This window comes from Rhinichthys klamathensis, unplaced genomic scaffold (genome assembly GCF_029890125.1).
Source record: "Rhinichthys klamathensis goyatoka isolate OS25496 unplaced genomic scaffold, OSU_Roscu_1.1 h1tg000249l_1, whole genome shotgun sequence".
NCBI classification, from domain to species: Eukaryota; Metazoa; Chordata; class Actinopteri; order Cypriniformes; family Leuciscidae; genus Rhinichthys; species Rhinichthys klamathensis.
In genome coordinates, this window is record NW_026606771.1 from 1,164,500 (window position 1) to 1,184,104 (window position 19,605).

The following is a 19,605-nucleotide window of genomic DNA, read 5'->3' on the forward strand; positions in this document are numbered from 1 at the left end:
CATACATAATCTCTCTCGCTGTCAAAAAGCGCAGTTCTTGACGTAAGGGGCGTGGTCATTTCCCTTTTCAACGCGACATCATATGACGTCCAATTCACGCGTCCGTCACAGAGTCGCACGAGGAAGCTTGTTATCAACTTGTAGAGGATATTTAAATGCGCTCAAATCAACATTTATACAGATTAGTTTATGTTTTGGACATTTCGTTTTTAAATAACCCTGTGTAAAATGGCCACGTTTGAGTCTCTCGGGCTGTGTGAGTGGTTGATTCAGCAGTGTAAGCAGATGGGCATCAGCCGACCGACCCCTGTACAGGAGAAATGCATTCCTGCCATATTGGAGGGTACAGATATATATCTGCTTTTTTAAAAACTGTAAACACCAATGAAAATGGACAGATCGCGTTCATAGGCTTTACATAGATCAAATAGAACTATTAATTCGCAAGCACATGTATTCATGGATGGCACAATCAAACGGTGTCATTTCTAGACAACAATAACAACAAAAAACTTAAAAGTATTTATTCTTGGTTTAATATTGTCTTAATAATTTTACTAGAAAGTATTTTGGAGGGGGAAATGTATATGTTTGCTTTTGGCACAATAATAACTATAATTATTAGACTATACTAATAATTATGTTTAGTAAGTTATGCCTTTATATTTCTATTATTACATTTATACAAACCTTTTTTGTTGTTGTTTTGTGTTATTTGACTGTTGTTAACTTTTGTGAACAGAATGACATGTGATCATGTTTACGAGTAATCTCATTAATGAATAATATGATATAATAATAATAAGCATTTGGATATCATGTATATGTGCCCAATATATCTGTTGCATCTGTATCATGACGGGATTTACGTTCTTGCTTTTATGGACAACTACACATTTAAAAAAAAAAAAATCTTTCAAGTAATTGAGACAATCTGGCCTTTCATTTATAGTTTACACTCTTTAAACTCAAAACTAATGTCACTGGTGGAATTAAGTGTGTTAATAATAAAGTGTGATTGTGATTTTGGCTGTCATCGGGGGTCATATTGAACAAAACCGAGTTGTTCTTTATTTTTTAATTTGCTTAATCTGAATTCTGTCTTTCACATAGGTCGGGATTGCATGGGCTGTGCAAAAACTGGAAGTGGAAAAACGGCAGCATTTGTTCTTCCAGTGGTGCAGAAGTTATCTGAGGACCCTTATGGTGTTTTCTGCTTGGTGTTAACACCCACCAGGTTAACTTTTATACTTTATGATTTTTTTTTTTTTTTTGCCAGAACATTCAAATCTTTATTTATTTACATAAAGATATTTCAAATAGAGGTCAACCGATAGTGAATTTTTCCAATAATGAAAAGTTTGGCCGATAACCGATTAATCAACCGATAGTTTTTAACATGGATACTGAATTAAAACAAACATAACACATAAAATAGTGCTGAACTTTATTACAAAAATTGAAAAACAGTACTGAACCATGAAAATGTTATTAAATATAAAAAATATTAATATATTTATTATACCTTGATCATTCATGTTAGTTCATAGTTCATTAACTAAAGAGAAATCACTTTAAAATCTATACAAATTTATTAGTTAACATGTTTTAATTTTTGTCTGTTTTCTGTCCAGAGAGCTTGCTTACCAGATTGCAGAACAGTTCAGAGCATTAGGGAAGCCCCTAGGCTTAAAGGACTGTATCATTGTGGGAGGAATGGGTAAGATAATATGCAGAGCTCTACTTTGTCATCCTTTAGGGCTCATTTATTCACAAAGCAAAAACAGTGCTTAATGTTTATAGAAAACTGTCATTTATAGAATGCATATGTATTAGTGTTCTTATTATGCTATTTTAAAGGTTCCGAATTTTGTTTAGGAGGTCTCCGACAATAGGTTTACATGCATCCAGGGTAAAAAACAACAACCTTTAATTAACTCTAATAATAATATACATTGCAGTGTATCACTACTTTATGACTGAAACTGTTTGATGAAGGATTCAGTCTCTCTAAACCTGTCCTTTCTGAGAGCCTACTCTACTCTGATTGGTTAGATGGCCCAGTCTGTTTTGATTGGTCTACTACTTACAACTCATGCTATAAGCGAAACGCCCATTACCGTATCTGAATTTCATCTCCAGAGGCTTCCTCAGCACTTGATACAGTACACAGTGATATGAACAGTAACGATGGCGTTGGTTTTACCGCATCAATTCGAGCCCGAGTCCTCATGCTATGGAAGTGCATGCAGTGGATTTGTTTTCTCAGCACAGATTATAGCGTCTTTTCAACATGTCGACTACATGAAACAAACTCTTCCTGGCCACACTTACAGAGTTTGAGGGCGAGTCAAAGTAGATGTTGTTGGAAGGCCATAGGCTGGCATTATGCAAATTTGTTACAAACCTACATGGGTTAGAATTAATGACGACTCGCTTCAGGCAGTTCAAATTCGGTTCTTTCCTTTGGGAGACAATAAATCTTTACTCATTTATTGTGCACTTTGATCTTTGAAACTTTGCAGACCTTTTACATTCACAAACCACTATATTACACACTGCATGGAAGGTAATATCCGAAGAAGAATATTAGGGGCACTTTAAGAGACAAACTTTATTTTATTTTTTTCTTCCATTAGACATGGTCACTCAGGGTTTGGAGTTGTCGAAAAAGCCGCATGTTGTTGTTGCCACTCCGGGACGACTTGCTGATCACATCCGAAGCTCTGACACAGTTAACCTGAACAGAATCCAATTTCTAGTAAGATTTTGAAGTATTTTCAAATGGTTGTTTTATCTACCTAAATTCTTAAGCTAGTTTGTTTTTAAGAAGTTTTCATTGAATCGTTGTGTGTTTCTCTGCAGATCCTGGATGAAGCTGACCGTCTTTTAGAGCAGGGCTGCACTGATTTCACTAAAGATCTAGAGGTCATTCTCAGTGCTGTGCCCGCAAAACGCCAGACGCTGCTGTTCAGTGCCACACTCACAGACACGCTACAGCAGCTGCAGAGCATCGCCATGAACAGGCCCTTCTTCTGGGAGCACAAATCAGAGTAAGTCATGCTCAAAAGTGTGTCAGGAGAATGTTTTGAGATGTAAAGGAGAAAATAGGTGTGTTCAGCTTGAAGCTCTGCAGACCGATCATCAAAGTACCTTGAGAGCGATTAGAGAGCAGACGGCTCTGTATGTTTTCGAATTGCTCTCGCGGTTCTTTGATGTCTGTGCAGCGCCACTTCAAGTTGAACACACCTATTAATATTGCTGCCCTAGGGTGCGTTTCCCAAAAGCATCGTTAGCCAACTATGGTCGCAAGTTCTGTCGTTATCAGCATAGTTCAACGAGTTGCTGTTTCCTGAAAACATAGTTCTAACAAACATTCGCAAACAGCATCGCAAAGTTGTGTGGTTGGAACTGTGTGGTCTAGCGCCACCAACTGTCTAAAGTTTCACTCATTTTTATGCTAATAACTTTTGAACCATAAGCGCTAGAAACAAAACTGAAAAAAAATTGAAATTCACGTCTTGAAATCGGCTCAAGGCGATTTGATTGCACCATATGACGTCATTTTTCCGTCATGAAAATCTGTCCGCCATTTTGAATTCTCCGAAAAACCTACCTTTTCTAACTCCTCCTAGGCCGTTACTCCGATTTTCACAAAAATTTAACCAGATCATCTTCAGACCATGCCGACAAAAAGTTATGGAATTCATGTCGATTCGTCAAACCATTCTCAAATACCGCGCAAACTAATTTTACGTAGCTCTTGCGAAAACAGACGTAAGGCTGTATCTCCGCAACGCTTTATCGTATTCAGAAAGGTTTGTCCAAAAATGTTAAAAATGATCTCGTTAGATCTTCTCCTTAGATTCCTGAATCCTTGCCGAGTCCAATGATATCAAACATGCTAGGTTTTTCCTTACGGTTTTTGTAGAGTTGTGATTTAGCGCTTAAAAAACATTTGCCAATATCTTTGAAACCGTTAGACCGATCGAGATGAAAACACCTTAGGAAGTTCGGAAACATAGGTCTTTGGCAATATGCTAATGCCCAAATGTCAAAATATTAATAGTAAGTGGCAAGAATATACAAACAAAGTCACGTATGGGTCATTTTTTTAATGTGTTTATACATATAAATGTCTTTAACTCCAAAACAAAATTAGATATTTTCACCAAATTTGACACACCTATGTACTGGCTCACTCTGAGGACACACACAAAAAAGTGGGATTGTGCCTCTTGTTGTCGCTATAATAGAAAAATATAATATTTCCATTGACTTCAATACACGAGTCATCAGTCATACGAGTCAGTAGCACCATGCCTTGAAGATACTCCAAAAGTTTTGCGGTAGCGCCACCTTGTGGTAAAAAAGTTATAACAATTTCCCAAAATGCTAATAACTTTTGAATAAATATACCTATTGTAATGACACTGGTCTTAATAGATTCATTGAGTTATGCCAAAAACATAGATACCAATTCTGACATATTCAGCCAAACTTCCTGTCAGCCATCTTTATTATTTTTTTTAAATCTACTTTTTCAAACTTCTCCTATACCGTTTGTCCGATTTTCACCAAAATCGAATCGTATCATCTCCAGACCGTGCCGACAAAATGTTATGGATTTTGTATCGATAGAAGAAACTGTTTTCGTATACCGCAGCAGCAACGATGAGGCATGTTGCAAAAATTACTATTCAGGCTTTATCTCTGCAATGCCTTGACATATTGACACCAAATTTTGTATGTGTCATTGTCACCTCACTCTGACCACATCACATCAATATCGTAACTGTGCCACCTATTGGTCAAAAGTAACAAACCATTAAATAATAATATTAGTGACTTTATATATTAGTGATAATATTAGTGAATATTAGTGATAATATATTTTTATTTTTTACCCATTTAGCCTAAAATCATCTTAAAATGTATTTAATTGCTCATTGTTGATTTTTTTCATCAACTAGCCTGTTAAATGAATCCCTGAACGATTCATTTGTGAATTGGACGGAACTAAATCCGATTCCATCTGTTCTCGAGTCAACAACTCACTGGCCGGAGATTCCAGAAAATACACTGATAATGTGTCCTGGGATTTTTCCCAGGATCATTTGATATTGGTTCATTCACACTGCCAGTGATTGTAATGGCAGGTTATGGCCACAGTGGGGCACTGGAGAGGTTGAAGGTGGGGTGATGATAGAGGAAGAAGAAGAATAAAAAGTTATCTGTTTACATCCTGAGAGTTGTGTCCTTGAATACGGAGTGTAGAGGGACAATACATTGATTTTCTGGAATCTGTGCATGCGTTCACACAAATCCTGTAAAGACATGTGGCATCAGGATGTGACGTGTGCATAGCTGCCAACTCTCACGCATTGGCCGTGAGACACCCGCATTTGATTGGTTTCACACGCTCACACGCCACACTCCCGATTTCTCACGCTGAAGTGTCAACCCGGGCGGTCAAATGCCTGGAAGATGAGTTTATCTATATATCTACCTGTTGAGCCACTCGTGATCGACTAGTTATACCGCAAATTCGTTAAAAATCTCCCGTTATCTAGAGCGAGCGTGCATGCGAGACAGAGATTGTGCTCAAAAGAGCGAGCGAGAGACCTTGCGCGAGCGAGACCGCCCCCCCCCTGTCAACAAATCTCACTCGTCTCTACCACCCCCCCCCCCCCCCCCCCCCCCCCGTCAACAAATCTCACTCGTCTCTACCCCCCCCCCCCCCCCCCTTAAACAAATCTCACGCCGAGCAAAACTCAAAAGTTGGCAGGTATGTGTAATGTATGGGTCAAAACGTTCCACTAAGCTGGCGAACGATCTCCACTTCAGCATTGATGGTGAGGAGCTCACTGGTCTCTGCTTCATGGTTCTTCCTTTGTTCTTTGACGAACACAAACTTTTTTCTTTGTTAATGTGCAATGTGAACGTTGATTTTAAACCCCCGGTCAAAGAGTCGCACAAAAACAACGTAATTTCAACGACACATCACTACGACACACCCCTTACGGCATTGGTCCTGCCTTTTGTTCACACAGGGCACGTTCCGGGATCAATCCCTGGACGTGTATGCATTCACACAGAAGGCACTCAAGGAATTCTATGGCAATTTTCTGGTATCAACGCTCTGTGTGAAAGGGGCTTGACTCAAATGATCTGGTCAGAGCGAGTCTCCAGTTAACAATTCGCTGGGTTCACAAGTCCGATTCAAAATGAGCCGAGAACGGGAGATCCTCTGAGCTTGAGTGCACGTGTGACTGATGATGTTCCTGAATTAAATCTGCTGTAAAAGGACGAGCTGTGTAAGCCCATTGTATGAAATGCTTGAATGTGGACATGTCCACATTTGTGTGTATTACTGTCTGAACAGGGTAGGTTTTAGTTAAAACATAACATTTAAAAAACGCAAATTAATGCTCATGCATCTTCCCTGCTGCCGTAGCAGTTTCAAATTATATAGAACTAATATATTTGCATAGTGTCATGTCTGTTTTTATAGTGTATGTTTATATTTGTCAACACGCATTTAGTTTTTCTTCATTTTTATATACTATATGGTGGATTTGTTTGTTTTTTCACTTGTTTGCACACTTGAATTGTCAATAATTATCAGTAGTAGTAGTGATCAGTGTATGACAAGTTTCGGTAGTAAAATAAAACTTTTTCTTACTTGCAGATCAAATGCATATTAAGTATCTTCATAATCATCTTTGACTAATGCTGGCTACTTGACAATTCATAATAATTAATAAGGATGTCAGACCTGAGCAAGTACAACTATATTTCTTCCTATTAAACACTTCCAAGTACTCACTGTAATGTAATGAATTGCACATTTTGTTAACAGACATCCATTCCTATGTTTGTTGTCCCACAATGTTACTGCAGTCACTTCACTGTCCCCATCTGTTTAAAAAATATATATTTATATAAAGGAATAAATTGTATTTTTTTCACCTGATGGCAAAGCTGAATTTTCACCATTATTACTCCAGTCTTCAGTGTTACATGATCCTTCAGAAATCATTCTAATATGCTCAAGAAACATTTTGAATTATTATCAGTGTTGAAAACAGTTTGTGGTGTCTGTCAGAAGTTATTGTCCAACGAAACGCGTGAGCCAGGAGGAGCAAACTTCATCCATATTGTTTACTCATTGTCACTTCCGTTCTTACACACGTTACATCAGTACATCACTTCAGGAACAACATCAACAGTTCTGACTTCCTCTTTCAAAATAGGGCCCTGCTATCACCTGGTAAGATGTGTTTTGTTCGATCAGATCACAAGTAGACGAGGGAGACATACCCGTTTACACCTGGTGTTTTAATCCGTCTCTTTTGTCCACTTTTAACCACTTCTGTCCTGATTTCTTAGAGGAGAGGGTCTGTGGTCGGCTAATCTATGGACAAAATAAGCTTGCCCCCCAATTTACTTTGCCAGCAGACGAAGGAAAAACATACGGAAAGCAGCAGCTTTCGTTTCTGCTCTGACAGCCGCAAGACCAACACTACAAGAGTGTGTGTTAGAAATCAGGAATGGTGAGAGAACATTGTGCTTGGGACATTTTTCGTCTTCAAACCAAACTTTGGTTCTCCAGCAGACAAAGTTTAAATCCAGCCTGGCTAGTGCGCTTCCCATAATGTTTAAGCATTAGGTCAGTAGGCGGAGAGTAGACGGTCTTTTCTGGCTGTTTGAACACATTCGATCACATGAGTGTCTACACTATGAAAGCAATCCGGTCAAATACGTTTTTGACTACCTCTAGGCAGTCGTCGAAAGTGGACAAGCTCAAAACCCCATTTCTCACATTGTATTTAGTATCATCTACTTATGATCCGATCGACCAAAATGCACCTTAATACCAGGTGTAAACAGGGCCTAGGAGTCCACAACACAATTCACTCATAAACACAACACAGTTGTGCTGCTTAAAATTTTTAAGGGAACTGTCATAAATTTTCTTTTCAGAATTCTTTGATGAATAGAAAACAGTGTTTATTTGAAATATAAATATTTTGATATATATATACAGTGCCGTATATGGGTTTATATGGGTATACAACAGAGACTCAGAGCTGTTATCTTGGAAAAAGGTGGTTGCAAAAACTGTTTAATAAAAGGGGGCAAATAATTGTCCCCAATGTGTTTTGGAGAAAAACGTTTATTTCATAATGTGATTTCCCCCCTTTTTTTTTTATAAAATATCAAAATGATTAACAATGCAGATTTATTTTTTACAGCCATCTTTGATCATATTTACCAAGGGGCCAAATAATTCTGACCAGCATTGTGTGTGTGTGTGTATATATATATATATATATGAATTTCTAACTCATGGAAAGACACTGGATTAAATTACTTAGGATGTTAAAGTATTTTCTCAAATAGGAGCGAGACTTTCTTTGTGGCCAGGTTATGTTGTAATGTAGGCAGTTACGTCGTCATTTGGTTCTGAAGTCATACCCTAATTCAGAGATGTTCACCAACACTATTTTGGTGGAAGAGTGTTATCATAGGCATTAAAGCTGTTCTGACAAAGGCCTAATATTATGTTTATGATGTATGGCTCTCTCTCACAGTGTGCGGACTGTAGAAGAACTGGATCAGAGATTCATCCTCACTCCTGAGAAAGTCAAAGATGCGTACTTGGTCAATCTCATCCAAAAGTTCCAGGATGAACATGATGATTGGTCTATCATAATATTCACTAACACATGCAAGTAAGTTTTCATTTGCCGAAAAAAGTCATTTACAGGGTTTATCAGTGGTGCTTGGTAAGGCAAATCCCTACTATAAGTATTCAACTTTACATCATAACCAGACTGCTTGTACAGTGGGCATGAATGCTACCTCAAAATGGACATCTTGTTGAGGAGCTTTTCTAAGCAATCGGACTTAACATTTTACTTGGTGGACAAATCCCATAGACTTGCATTAAAGGAAGAAACTGAGTCATATCTAAGGGGCTCTTTTGAACTGGTAAACCAACTGAACACCCAAATTGCCCAGATTTCCTTAGCATTATGTTAGCAAGTTTGCACAGGCAAACACCACTCACATTTTAAAAGGAAAATGTACAAATCTATTTGAAACCAATAATAGTGATAATTTGATAATGTTGCTATTGTTGTGATATTGTGGTGTAAATATTCCAGGAACTGCCAAATACTCACAATGATGCTGCGTGAATTCAATTTCCCAACCATCTCTCTGCACTCAATGATGAAGCAGGTAAGTGACACGTTATGAAGTTAAAATTGATTCTCACTCAGTGCCTAATGTCTACTAATGGCTTTTATTTTCTTCCCCTTTCAGAGACAGCGTTTTGCCAACCTTGCAAAGTTCAAGTCCAACGTCTTTAAAATTCTTATTGCCACAGATGTGGCTGCCAGGTACAGAGCAAACATTTCTCAACACACCTCACCATTCCTCTTTGCCATTTTCTAATTTACTCCACTTTCTCATGTTTTTTTGTTTTTGTTCTGTTCTTATCTGAAGGGGTTTAGATATTCCTACAGTGCAAGTTGTTATTAATCACAACACACCAGGTTTGCCAAAAATCTACATCCACAGAGTGGGACGAACCGCTCGAGCTGGTGAGTTTAGAGCTCTATTAACATAATGAATGAATGAGGCATTTATATAGCGCTTTCATATGTACTACTGTACACCCAAAGCGCTTTACAATCATATCAGGGGTTCTCTCCTCAATCTCAGCACCAGTGTCCAGTGTAACATAACTAAATGTCAACCCACAGTTAAAGTTTTGTTATCTTGCAAATTAGACATTGTTATTCTTCTCTGGCTTATACCAATAAGCAGATTATTTTAATGTTAGGTCTAATATTCAAATTCTATACTATGTTTCTGTAATATGTATTAAACCTATAAAACATTAAAGACTAAAATCAGTCATTTTAAATATTCTAACAGCCTTATAATATACAGTATAATTAAACATTTTCTATAAAAGAATCATACGAAGTAGCAAAAGTTACCTTTAAAATTACACATGAAATACAGGGGTTGGACAATGGAACTGAAACACTGGCCAATATATTATTGGAGGTTTTGCGCCTATATATGCTGTAAGAGCAGAGTGTTAGCAGAGCAATAGCACAGCTGTACATAAAATATTGCAATACACACAACATAATGGGAGACATATCACAGTACAAAAGATGACAAATTCATCTGTGACCAGGACAGCAAGTCTTTGAGGTGTATCGATAGCTTTGGTATTCAGGATAATGTCGGCATACCACCACGCAGGATGAACCACATCCAACAGAAGTAACTGTCGACGCAAGAGAAAGCTGTCTGAAAGGGATGTTCAAGTACCAACCTGGATTTTATCCAACAAAAAAAAACATAAAAGCTGCCCAACTTGCTGCAGAATTAAATGCACACCTCAACTCTCCTCTTTCCACCAAAACCTTTGGTCGGGAGCTCCACAGACTCGTGCCAGTGCCAAATGTCAGTTTCATTGGTGCCAACAGTGCAAATCCTGGGCTGTGGACCATGTGAAACATGTATTGTTCTCTGATGAGTCCAGATTGAAGCACGGGGTTGGACCACTGATGGTTTGGGCTTCAATATCATGGCATTCCATACTGTGCTTGATGTGCGTCACTGCCCAGGACTACCGAACCATTCTGTAGGACCATGTGCAAACTAATGGTTCAAACATTGTACCCTGAAGGGGGTTCCGTGTATCAGCATGATAATGCACCAATACACAGCCAGTCTTACATTACATTTATTCATTTAGCAGACGCTTTTATGCAAAGATGAATTGGATATTGCATATACAATATGCAAGTGCTGTGACCCTTCCCAGTTTAATCTAACGCAGTACCTGTATTTAAATTTTGTTGTGACAGAATGGTTTGATGAACATGAAAGTGAAGTTGAAGCCAGCTACTTTGGGGTATTTTGGAGGAGCAAGTCAGCATCATATAGAGACTTGTGGCTCAAAATCACTCTGGCCACTGTGAAGGACTTGTATCTGTCATTCCCAGGACAAATTGATGCTGTATTGTCTACAGCATCAATAGCACAGTATGGCCCCACCATACTAAAATAGTGTTTCATTATCCAACCCCTGTGTTCTAACATTTACTGTGAACTTCCAACCACTAAATTAAATTATGAACATGACATGACAAAAAGCGACAATTTTATATATGCATGGAAAACTGGGATTTTACAAACACTGGGTCAGATGTTGTGTTAGTCTTAGCCATACCAAGTGACAGATGAATTTGTTCAAAAGACCTGCGGCCCATTTTTGGGTTGTGAGTGTGACCCACCAGTTGAAAAGCCACTGTGCTAAAATATATCATCTCTGACGTGACATAACATCTGCTATGGTCGCTGTACACTCGTTTCACTTTAGGGCTGCCTGGTTATTAAAATAAATGTATGTGATTGGATACAATGCTGAACCAGTGCAAAAACAACAATGTAAACAGCATATTTTGAAGCAGCAGGACTACATCTAATTGGATTGCTGTAACAAATACAAATTCAGAATTGGACCATCTGTTTTATAACGTCCTCTTCCTGTTGTCCAGGCCGAAATGGTGTGTCAATCACTCTAGTCACACAGTATGACATCCACCTCGTCAGTGCTATTGAGGAACAGACCCGTAAGTTCACAACTAAAACAGATTTTCTCATTTAGAGAGAACTTTACTCTAGAATCTAAATATTCTATTGTGATAAAAGCATTGTAAATGCAAGTAATGGACTTTCTATGAAATTACTTGCTGTAAGAGTATGTTTATGGTTACTGTTTAGAGGTGAAACTGAAGGAGTATCCTGTTGAAGAGAAAGAGGTGTTGAAGATCCTCACCCAAGTCAACGTAACAAGACGACAGTGTGAAATTGTGAGAGAAGATTTTTTTTTCAATATACATTTTATATAACACATGCAACCATAATCTTATAATTGTTATTTATGTTATAGAGACTGGAGTCCACTGATTTTGATGAGAAAAAGAAGATAAACAAAAGGAAACAGATGATTCTGGAGGGAAAAGTAAACTTTTTTATTCTAAATGCATGCTTTAAACATATTACACTATCAGAAAAGATTATAGATTATCAAAAAAATATATAGAAGTTGCCTTTTTGTCTAGATTTGATGACAGGATTTTAAAGAACTTGCAGAATGACTTTGTGGTGCTTGTTTTTTTTTTCTCTCACATTCTTCAGATATTAAGTAAATATAATGCATAAATAAACGCTTACGAATTAACCATGTATTACGAATTTGTCCCTTTTGTATCAATCACAGGATCCAGATTTGGAAGAAAAAAGGAGAAATGAACTAGATAAGATCAACAGAAACAAGAAGAAACTGAAAGGAAAAAATCAAGAAAGCCTCCAGAACAAAAAGGAAAAGAAAAAAAACAATGCAAAAACGACAGAAGTAGACTCTTAAAGTGTTCTTGATATTGTACATTTACATGGGTGTGTATATAGCATAAACGAATGTATAAAATATCTTTGATCAATATTTCAAAATAAACTGCATTTTATGAACTATGTTGAGTGTGTTCTTAAATTAATAAACACATGGTAGCCGGGTTTCAGTCGGGGCTTAGATTAGATTAAATTTAGTTAAATTAGGACATTTTACCGCATTCATTTTTATTTTGGGGGGGGGGGGATTATTTCACCCCATTTTCTGGGAACTTGGGGGTCCCTGATAATATATAGCCATCATAATATACCCCCCACCCCTGAACCAGATTTAGTTTTTTGTTGCTATGAGGGTACTAAAACTCCAAGGTTTTCTATAGGCTAGGTGGAATGGGGAAAACAAGCAATATGATTTACCAAAAGTTTTATTTTGACAAACATCAATAACAAATAGTTTCAACCAATCACAAACATATAATAATAATAATAATAAAATGCTACTACTGATTACAACTAACACCTTATAACATTTCTAGTGTGCATCTTGAGACAAAACAATGGCACTGGCATATATTAAAATGTATCTGTGTAAGTTGTTTTCAGTTGTTTTCATTTTAGTCTGGGACTTGGTTTAAACCTAGTCTGTGAAACCGGCCACGTGTACCGTAAATGTTTACTATTATTGCAGTAAATATCACAATGCTGAAACTGCAGTGATAATAAATTGGTGGACTTTTATCTTGACAACTTCCGCTTTCACCTGGAAGTACAACAGTAAATGGTTCGCACTTCGCAGACCACCTTGTGCTGCAAAGAAGATTCACAACAAACATTCGTGATTTAAGACCTCAGCTGATTAAACCTTACTAGAGATTATAAGGGCTGATCAGTCGTTCAGCTGACATGGTAAGCGAACGTCTATAAACGTACAGACTAGTCAAACTGAAGCTCAGTTCCTGTGTTTAGTAGAGAAGTTACTGATCTGCATTCTCGAGCGCGCCCTAATGCAGCGTCGTATATAGACGAACACCTTTTATCTTTGCGGTAGACGTAGAACCGGGTTTTAAATAATAATTTACTTATTGCTTTAAAAAATAATATCCGTTACAAACCACTACAGACCCCACTGATCTATGTATTATAGATAATAATCTATTATCTATATAATCTATATATTATAGACCAGTGCTACAGACACGCGATGCGCTTTAGTAGTGAACAGAATATGCGTTTTCAAAGGCCAATGCCGACAGAATACAATTCAATGTCAGCTAAAGAGAAGCAATATAACACATTTAGTTTACACTATGTAACTTACTCCCATTACTAAGAAATATTTAAAAAGATGAATGGTGTCATGAATGATGTTCACTCCCTTACGAAAATTGACCATGGTTTTGTTATAGTAAAGTGTAGTAACATTATTTTATTTTTTTGGTGGATTGATTACTATTTGTTTGACCACAGTTTTACTGCAAATACCATGGTTAAATTATGATTAGTGTAGCAAAACCATGGTTAATTTGTGGTTGGGCCTTTGACAAGAAGCTTTTTTTTTTTTTTTTTTTTTTTTTAACTGATGCAATGCATATTTTTGAGTCATGAACGATGTGTTTTACAAGTTTCAGTTGTTAAATAACATTTCAAAGTGTTTAAATTAAATTTGTGACTGTTTTTATGTTAGGCGGTTCAACTAAATATTTGTGTGAATATAGGCCTATACTGTAGTTGTACCACATGACATGGAAAGTGTACCATACCATAGAATGTCCATACTTGAAATTAGTAGTATTTGAGAGAGATCCACAAACCTTTTCACTCTGCCTCAAAGATCAGTCGGGGTCCTCTGGATGATGCATCATCATGTTTACTGTTATTACCTTATTAATTCATAACAAAAGAGCCATGTTTGCAGCAGATGTGCCACCCTGACATTTGAGAATATACTAATTTCTAGACAAAAGTTTTTCAATTAGGCTATCTCAACAGCTTTAAAACTACTGATATTTATAAAATGTTTATATGAAAGGTTTCAAACCTAAAATGATGTCATAGTACTGTATATAGTTTTAAATTTGTTGTTAAGACACCATTTTAAATTATTTATTAGTCTGTTCATTTGTTCAGAAAGTTGCACCAGCTAACATTCTGGGGGTTAAAGATAACAAAACATGAACAACATCTATTATTTAAATGTACTAAAAATAATTTCAAACTAAATAGGCATATAGAATAAACAATAAAGTGATGTATGTTCAAAAGGAAATAATGCATTTGGACACAAAAATATGCACGTAATATCATTGACCCAGGCAGTTACCATGGTTTAATAACCTTTTTTTGTGGTAAAACCATGGTTAATTTTCATAAGGGTTTTCAGTAGATTTTGGAATTGACACCAGTAAAACATTTAACCCAAATTACTGGTTGATGTCTTCTCTCCTAGCTCCCGTTATCTTTACTGAAGACGGCACAGAACCACCCGATGGTGAGTATGAGGCAACTCACATTATGTGCGCTGTGTGCACAGTTTTGTGCAACTTTATCATAGCCATGTCCTGAGTAACATGCCATGGTCTTTGCTGTTTTTGGAATGGAGTACAGTAGCAATACCATAGTACATGTACTTTTCTTCATAGAGAAATGTCTTTATTTTATTATCAAAATTATATAGTACATTCCAGACAACTTTCAAGATTATGTACTTATAAGTATTTAACTTCAGTATAAAGTCATAAACTATAAATGTAATTTTAACAAGATAAAAAAAGAGTACTTGCTGAATTCACTGTGAAAAACTATACTACCCAAAATTATGAAAAGCCAGCCACCAATCAATCAGAAAAGTCACTGTTACCATAGGAATGGAAATTCTAGCACTGCATTGGCCATCCACATCCATAAAGCATTGAAAATGATGTAAGGCCTCCCATCACTCTTAATCAACTGATATATCTGAATATTTTAGAATAACCAAATATATTGTCAATAGTTTTGTGTTGTACCATTTTTTTCTTCTTCAAATCGAAGTTTTCTGGTGATTCTGGTTGGTTTAGTTAAAGGTGCTCTGTGACTTTTAGCGGCTTCTAGTGGTGATGTTTCAGATTGCAACCAAATTTTACAAGAGCGCTCGTGCTCGAACTCATAGACAATACCGTCTATTACGCAAATATCTCGGCGAATACTAGACGGATTCGGCGAGCACCGAGCTCGTTGGGACCATCTAGTCGAGCTGAAAAGAACCATATAAGTTCCATAGTTTTTGGTGGTGTTTTCGCGGAGATATTAGCAGAAAACCATCGGGCGCGCTGCAAAATTGCGGACGCCGGTGACGTCACGATCTCAGAAGAAAATCGCTCGTATCTCTGGAACGCAAAGACCCAGAGAGCTCAAATTCGGGGGAGGAGGTCCCAGGGGAACCCTTGCCCGAACGCTAGAGTGGCGGGCCTCGGGGATGCCCCCTACCGGATCCCCGTTCGCTGGGACCCCCGATTTCGAACGGCTATAACTCGGGCAGCCGGGCGAGTTGGACCTCGGGGGTGGGCTCGTTCGAAAGGCCCCGTCCAGCACTACGAACGATTAGAGTCTTGGGAATATTGATCAAAGATTGACCGAGATATAAGCCGAAAACCGTGCGCCTTTAACCGGACGTAACTCCCTGACCGTCTACTGTATATAAGGAGAGAGGCTCGGGAGCGCGCTTGCACGTCACATCCGTTGGATTTCGCTGTAAATCCGACCCGGAGACTTCACATAGAAATAGGAATACTGGCCTTCAGAGGTATTTGCAAAACTCGACAAGTGGATCATTTTAATGTGTGATTACAACCCCTTCACACACAGGCAATAAAAAAAGGATTCATTTTAGTAGAAAAGTTACATAGAGCACCTTTAAAGGCTTAAAACAATTAATTGAATCTTTTTTAAATGCCTATGGTGAAAATGAGTAAAAGAACCCCTGAAAAGGGGGCATTCAGTTTTATGCTGTTTTATAAGGGAAGTTAAACCCAACTAACATAACCAATACAAAGAAATGGCAATTAAAAAGTTTACCTGTTTCTTAATTTAGTCTGCTTTTGTTTTTAGCTGGTGGAGTTAAAGAATGGTGAGACGTACAATGGCCATCTGGTCAGCTGTGACAACTGGATGAACATCAACTTGAGAGAAGTTATTTGCACTTCAAGGGTAATTAAATCCTCATTCCTCGAGATGAGGGGTTCTTTGAATATTATTGATTGCAAATTTGATTGAGCGATTATGGCGTTTGTGTGTGTGCTGAAATGTAAAGGTTTTTTCTGCCTGCTGATTTTGATTTGCAGGATGGAGATAAATTTTGGAGGATGCCGGAATGCTACATCAGAGGAAGCACCATCAAATACTTGCGAATCCCTGATGAGATCATAGATATGGTGAAAGAGGAAGTACAATCAAAGGGACGTGGCCGGGGAGGTATGCAGCAGAACAAGCCACAGGGAAAAGGGAGAGGAGGTGGACCTGGAAGAGGTGGTGGAACCGGCCGAGGTAAGACACAATTCAAAGCCCTTGTTAAAGGAATAGTGTGACAAAATTGTCAAAAATGTTGGGTTAACTTAAATGTTGCGGTCATAATTTGTGAAATGCATACACACTAGTGATGCACGGATCACGGTAATATCTGCATACACTGCTGATAATCAGTGGGTCGGTGGGCCAAGTAATGAAAAAATAACATTCCAATTTATTGCGGGTGGATGAGATGAATCATAATGTGTTTATTTTAATAAAGTCAAAATCTCATTTCACTGTAAAATGCTACAAACGTGTGTCACTATTTTACTTTCAAATGTAACTACGGTGCGCTCGCCTCATTTTATCAAATGATCATATTTACATCGATTCATTTCACAATACTATTAGCCTTTTATTAAGACTAATAACCTTTTCATTCGAGTGAGGAAGCTGGCGTTTTGAGTTGCATTTGCATATACTGCAGTTAAATGCAACTTGCAGTTTTAAAGAGCCCCTGTGGTACAAATCAAGTTTTTAATGTTGTTTATATGTCTATGTGGTGTTTTTATTGTGCTTTAAAACAAACCATGAGCAAATTCACAAGTCAACACCATTGCTGAGTATTTTCTCCTTAAAACTACAGTGAACCAAAGACTCAAAAATGCAGTTTGAAACCGCTGGTGTTTCTGACGTCACAAATACAATGGTAACCGATCCCATTAAAGTCCGAGCGGGCTTTAGCATATCTTGTTACGAGGCAGGGGAGTCTCAAGAGAAGCCATTTTTCTGTTGATATGACAAATCGGGTACATTTAGTAATATAGCAGGTGAATCACGTATATGATGTATATGACGATGTTATGATGAACTGTATGACTTTCTCCACTGACGTTCAAAGCTTTTCAAGGATTTTTAGAAGGCAGCTTCCTGACTCTGAGATGACGAACGGGAACATGGTTTGTGTAACATTAGCAACACATTATTAGCTGTTTGATAACGTCAAGCAAAAGGCTAATCATATTAATTACCGCTATGTGTCTGACGTTGTAGAGAGCGATACATAGGCTAAAACACATTACCATTCTGATGCAACGGATTGTAGACGACCCTACAATTGAATGACGATCGGTCATGGGGATTTGTGTAAATTAAAATCTCTAGTTTGAAGGGAGTAAAGCCTGTGTTTTCAGGTTATTAAGGAAATGCAATTTTGCCAAAGAAGAACTTTTACTTTTAATAAATGTTCATTTAAAAGCAGCCTACTTAAGTGTAATATCATACCATATCACACTTAACACACTGAGAATTAGAATATTTGTAATGTGACGATCGGGTGCAGATATCTAAATCAGAGAAATTCATAGGTAAGTTAGGTGGCGGGTGGATGATAATAATTTTTTCTTAGATAATATGGATTCGGGTGATGTCAACTGTGCATCTCTAATACACAATTGACTGACACTTTTTGTTGTCTTTTAAGGTATTTTTGGTGGCCGTGGTAGAGGCATGCCGGGAACTGGTCGTGGACAGCAACAAGACAAAAAGCCTGGTAAACCACAAGGTGTCAAAAACTAATTTTATAACAGATCCTTCCCTTGTGTGCTGGTGTGAGTTTTACTCCTTTTAGTCACAAGCACCTCTTCAGGTCTCTGAACATAAGTTCATACATCATCATTTTCTTTAGAGGCTCATTTACAAGCCTCAGTTCGTGCATCAAACTGTTCAGCAACTTTTTGTGTAACAAGTTTAATGTAAAAGCCTTTAATGTCATGTGAATTTTTACCCAATATCTGATACATTTTGTCATCTACTTTCTCAGTTTGATCATCAACCGGAAAAAGAAGTGAGTTTATTTTGAAATGGACATCCTGGATCTCTGAAGACTTTAATTTGGGCAAGCTGATGTAAAGATGCTTTTCCATTTTCTTCAAATTGTTTTTATTTTCTGTTCACTCACATTTTGGTGCATGTTTTCACATTTGCGCTTAAGTTTGTTTGTTTTTTGATTTTTTAAAAACAACCATGGTGTAACTTGACTTGTGCACTTGTGAATAAACAATTTTTGTTAAATATTGCAATTGCTGTTAATATGTGTGTCAGCACTCCATTACATCTAAACAAATGGAAACAAGTTGCATGCATTAAACACAGTTAAATCTTAGGTAACTGCTAAAAAACTCTTGGCAAGCCATTTTCATGTTGGCTTTCCAAAAATAGTCTTTAATATTTCTTTGCCTTAGTTTTGGAGATCTCTAGATTGGTAAAGACACTACATTATTTTTGGGAAGTCAACATGAAATTGTCTTGCCAAGAGTTGTCTCTTTGTCATTAAACTGAGATAGCAGAATGGATTTTTTTTTTTAGGGTTACCAGTTACCACACTTTTTGAATAATGAATTCCTATGACATTTCCATTCACTTGTGATTTAAAAGATAAGGATTTTTAAAGATGATTTTCACATTTGATATTGAACTGTTCAGACCGATATGTGAATCACTTCATTTTTGAATGAATACTTGTAAAAATCTGACTCGGATACAATATGGCTCACTAATCAGATATTGCCATGACTCGCAAGCTTGACTTTACACAAGCAATATTTTAGACCAAAGCATAAAAATGACACTGCTCCTTGCGGTTATGACATTACAGTTTTTTTCAGTCGCTAA

General features: G+C 37.4%; 2 protein-coding genes across 3 annotated transcripts; both read left to right on the forward strand.

The window, feature by feature from the left end:
- Positions 1–75: 75 nt before the first annotated feature.
- Positions 76–12,570, forward strand: ddx49 (DEAD (Asp-Glu-Ala-Asp) box polypeptide 49). Its single transcript, XM_056266476.1, has 13 exons — positions 76–343; positions 1,114–1,237; positions 1,635–1,720; positions 2,640–2,761; positions 2,866–3,053; positions 8,598–8,738; positions 9,174–9,249; positions 9,334–9,410; positions 9,517–9,614; positions 11,595–11,669; positions 11,821–11,909; positions 11,990–12,061; positions 12,320–12,570. The coding sequence occupies exons 1-13, from the start codon at positions 229–231 to the stop codon at positions 12,464–12,466; spliced, it is 1,410 nt and encodes a 469-aa protein (XP_056122451.1). The 5' UTR covers positions 76–228; the 3' UTR covers positions 12,467–12,570.
- A 645-nt stretch (positions 12,571–13,215) lies between these two features.
- On the forward strand, positions 13,216–19,282 carry lsm4 (LSM4 homolog, U6 small nuclear RNA and mRNA degradation associated). Of its 2 annotated transcripts, XM_056266485.1 has the most exons (6): positions 13,216–13,353; positions 14,894–14,935; positions 16,534–16,632; positions 16,767–16,968; positions 18,416–18,496; positions 18,755–19,282. In XM_056266485.1, the coding sequence occupies exons 1-6, from the start codon at positions 13,351–13,353 to the stop codon at positions 18,757–18,759; spliced, it is 432 nt and encodes a 143-aa protein (XP_056122460.1). In that variant the 5' UTR covers positions 13,216–13,350; the 3' UTR covers positions 18,760–19,282. The 2 variants fall into 2 exon arrangements, with proteins under 2 accessions (XP_056122460.1, XP_056122459.1); XM_056266484.1 differs by lacking the exon at positions 18,755–19,282 and having other exon boundaries at positions 18,416–18,510.
- The last annotated feature ends 323 nt before the right edge of the window (positions 19,283–19,605 follow it).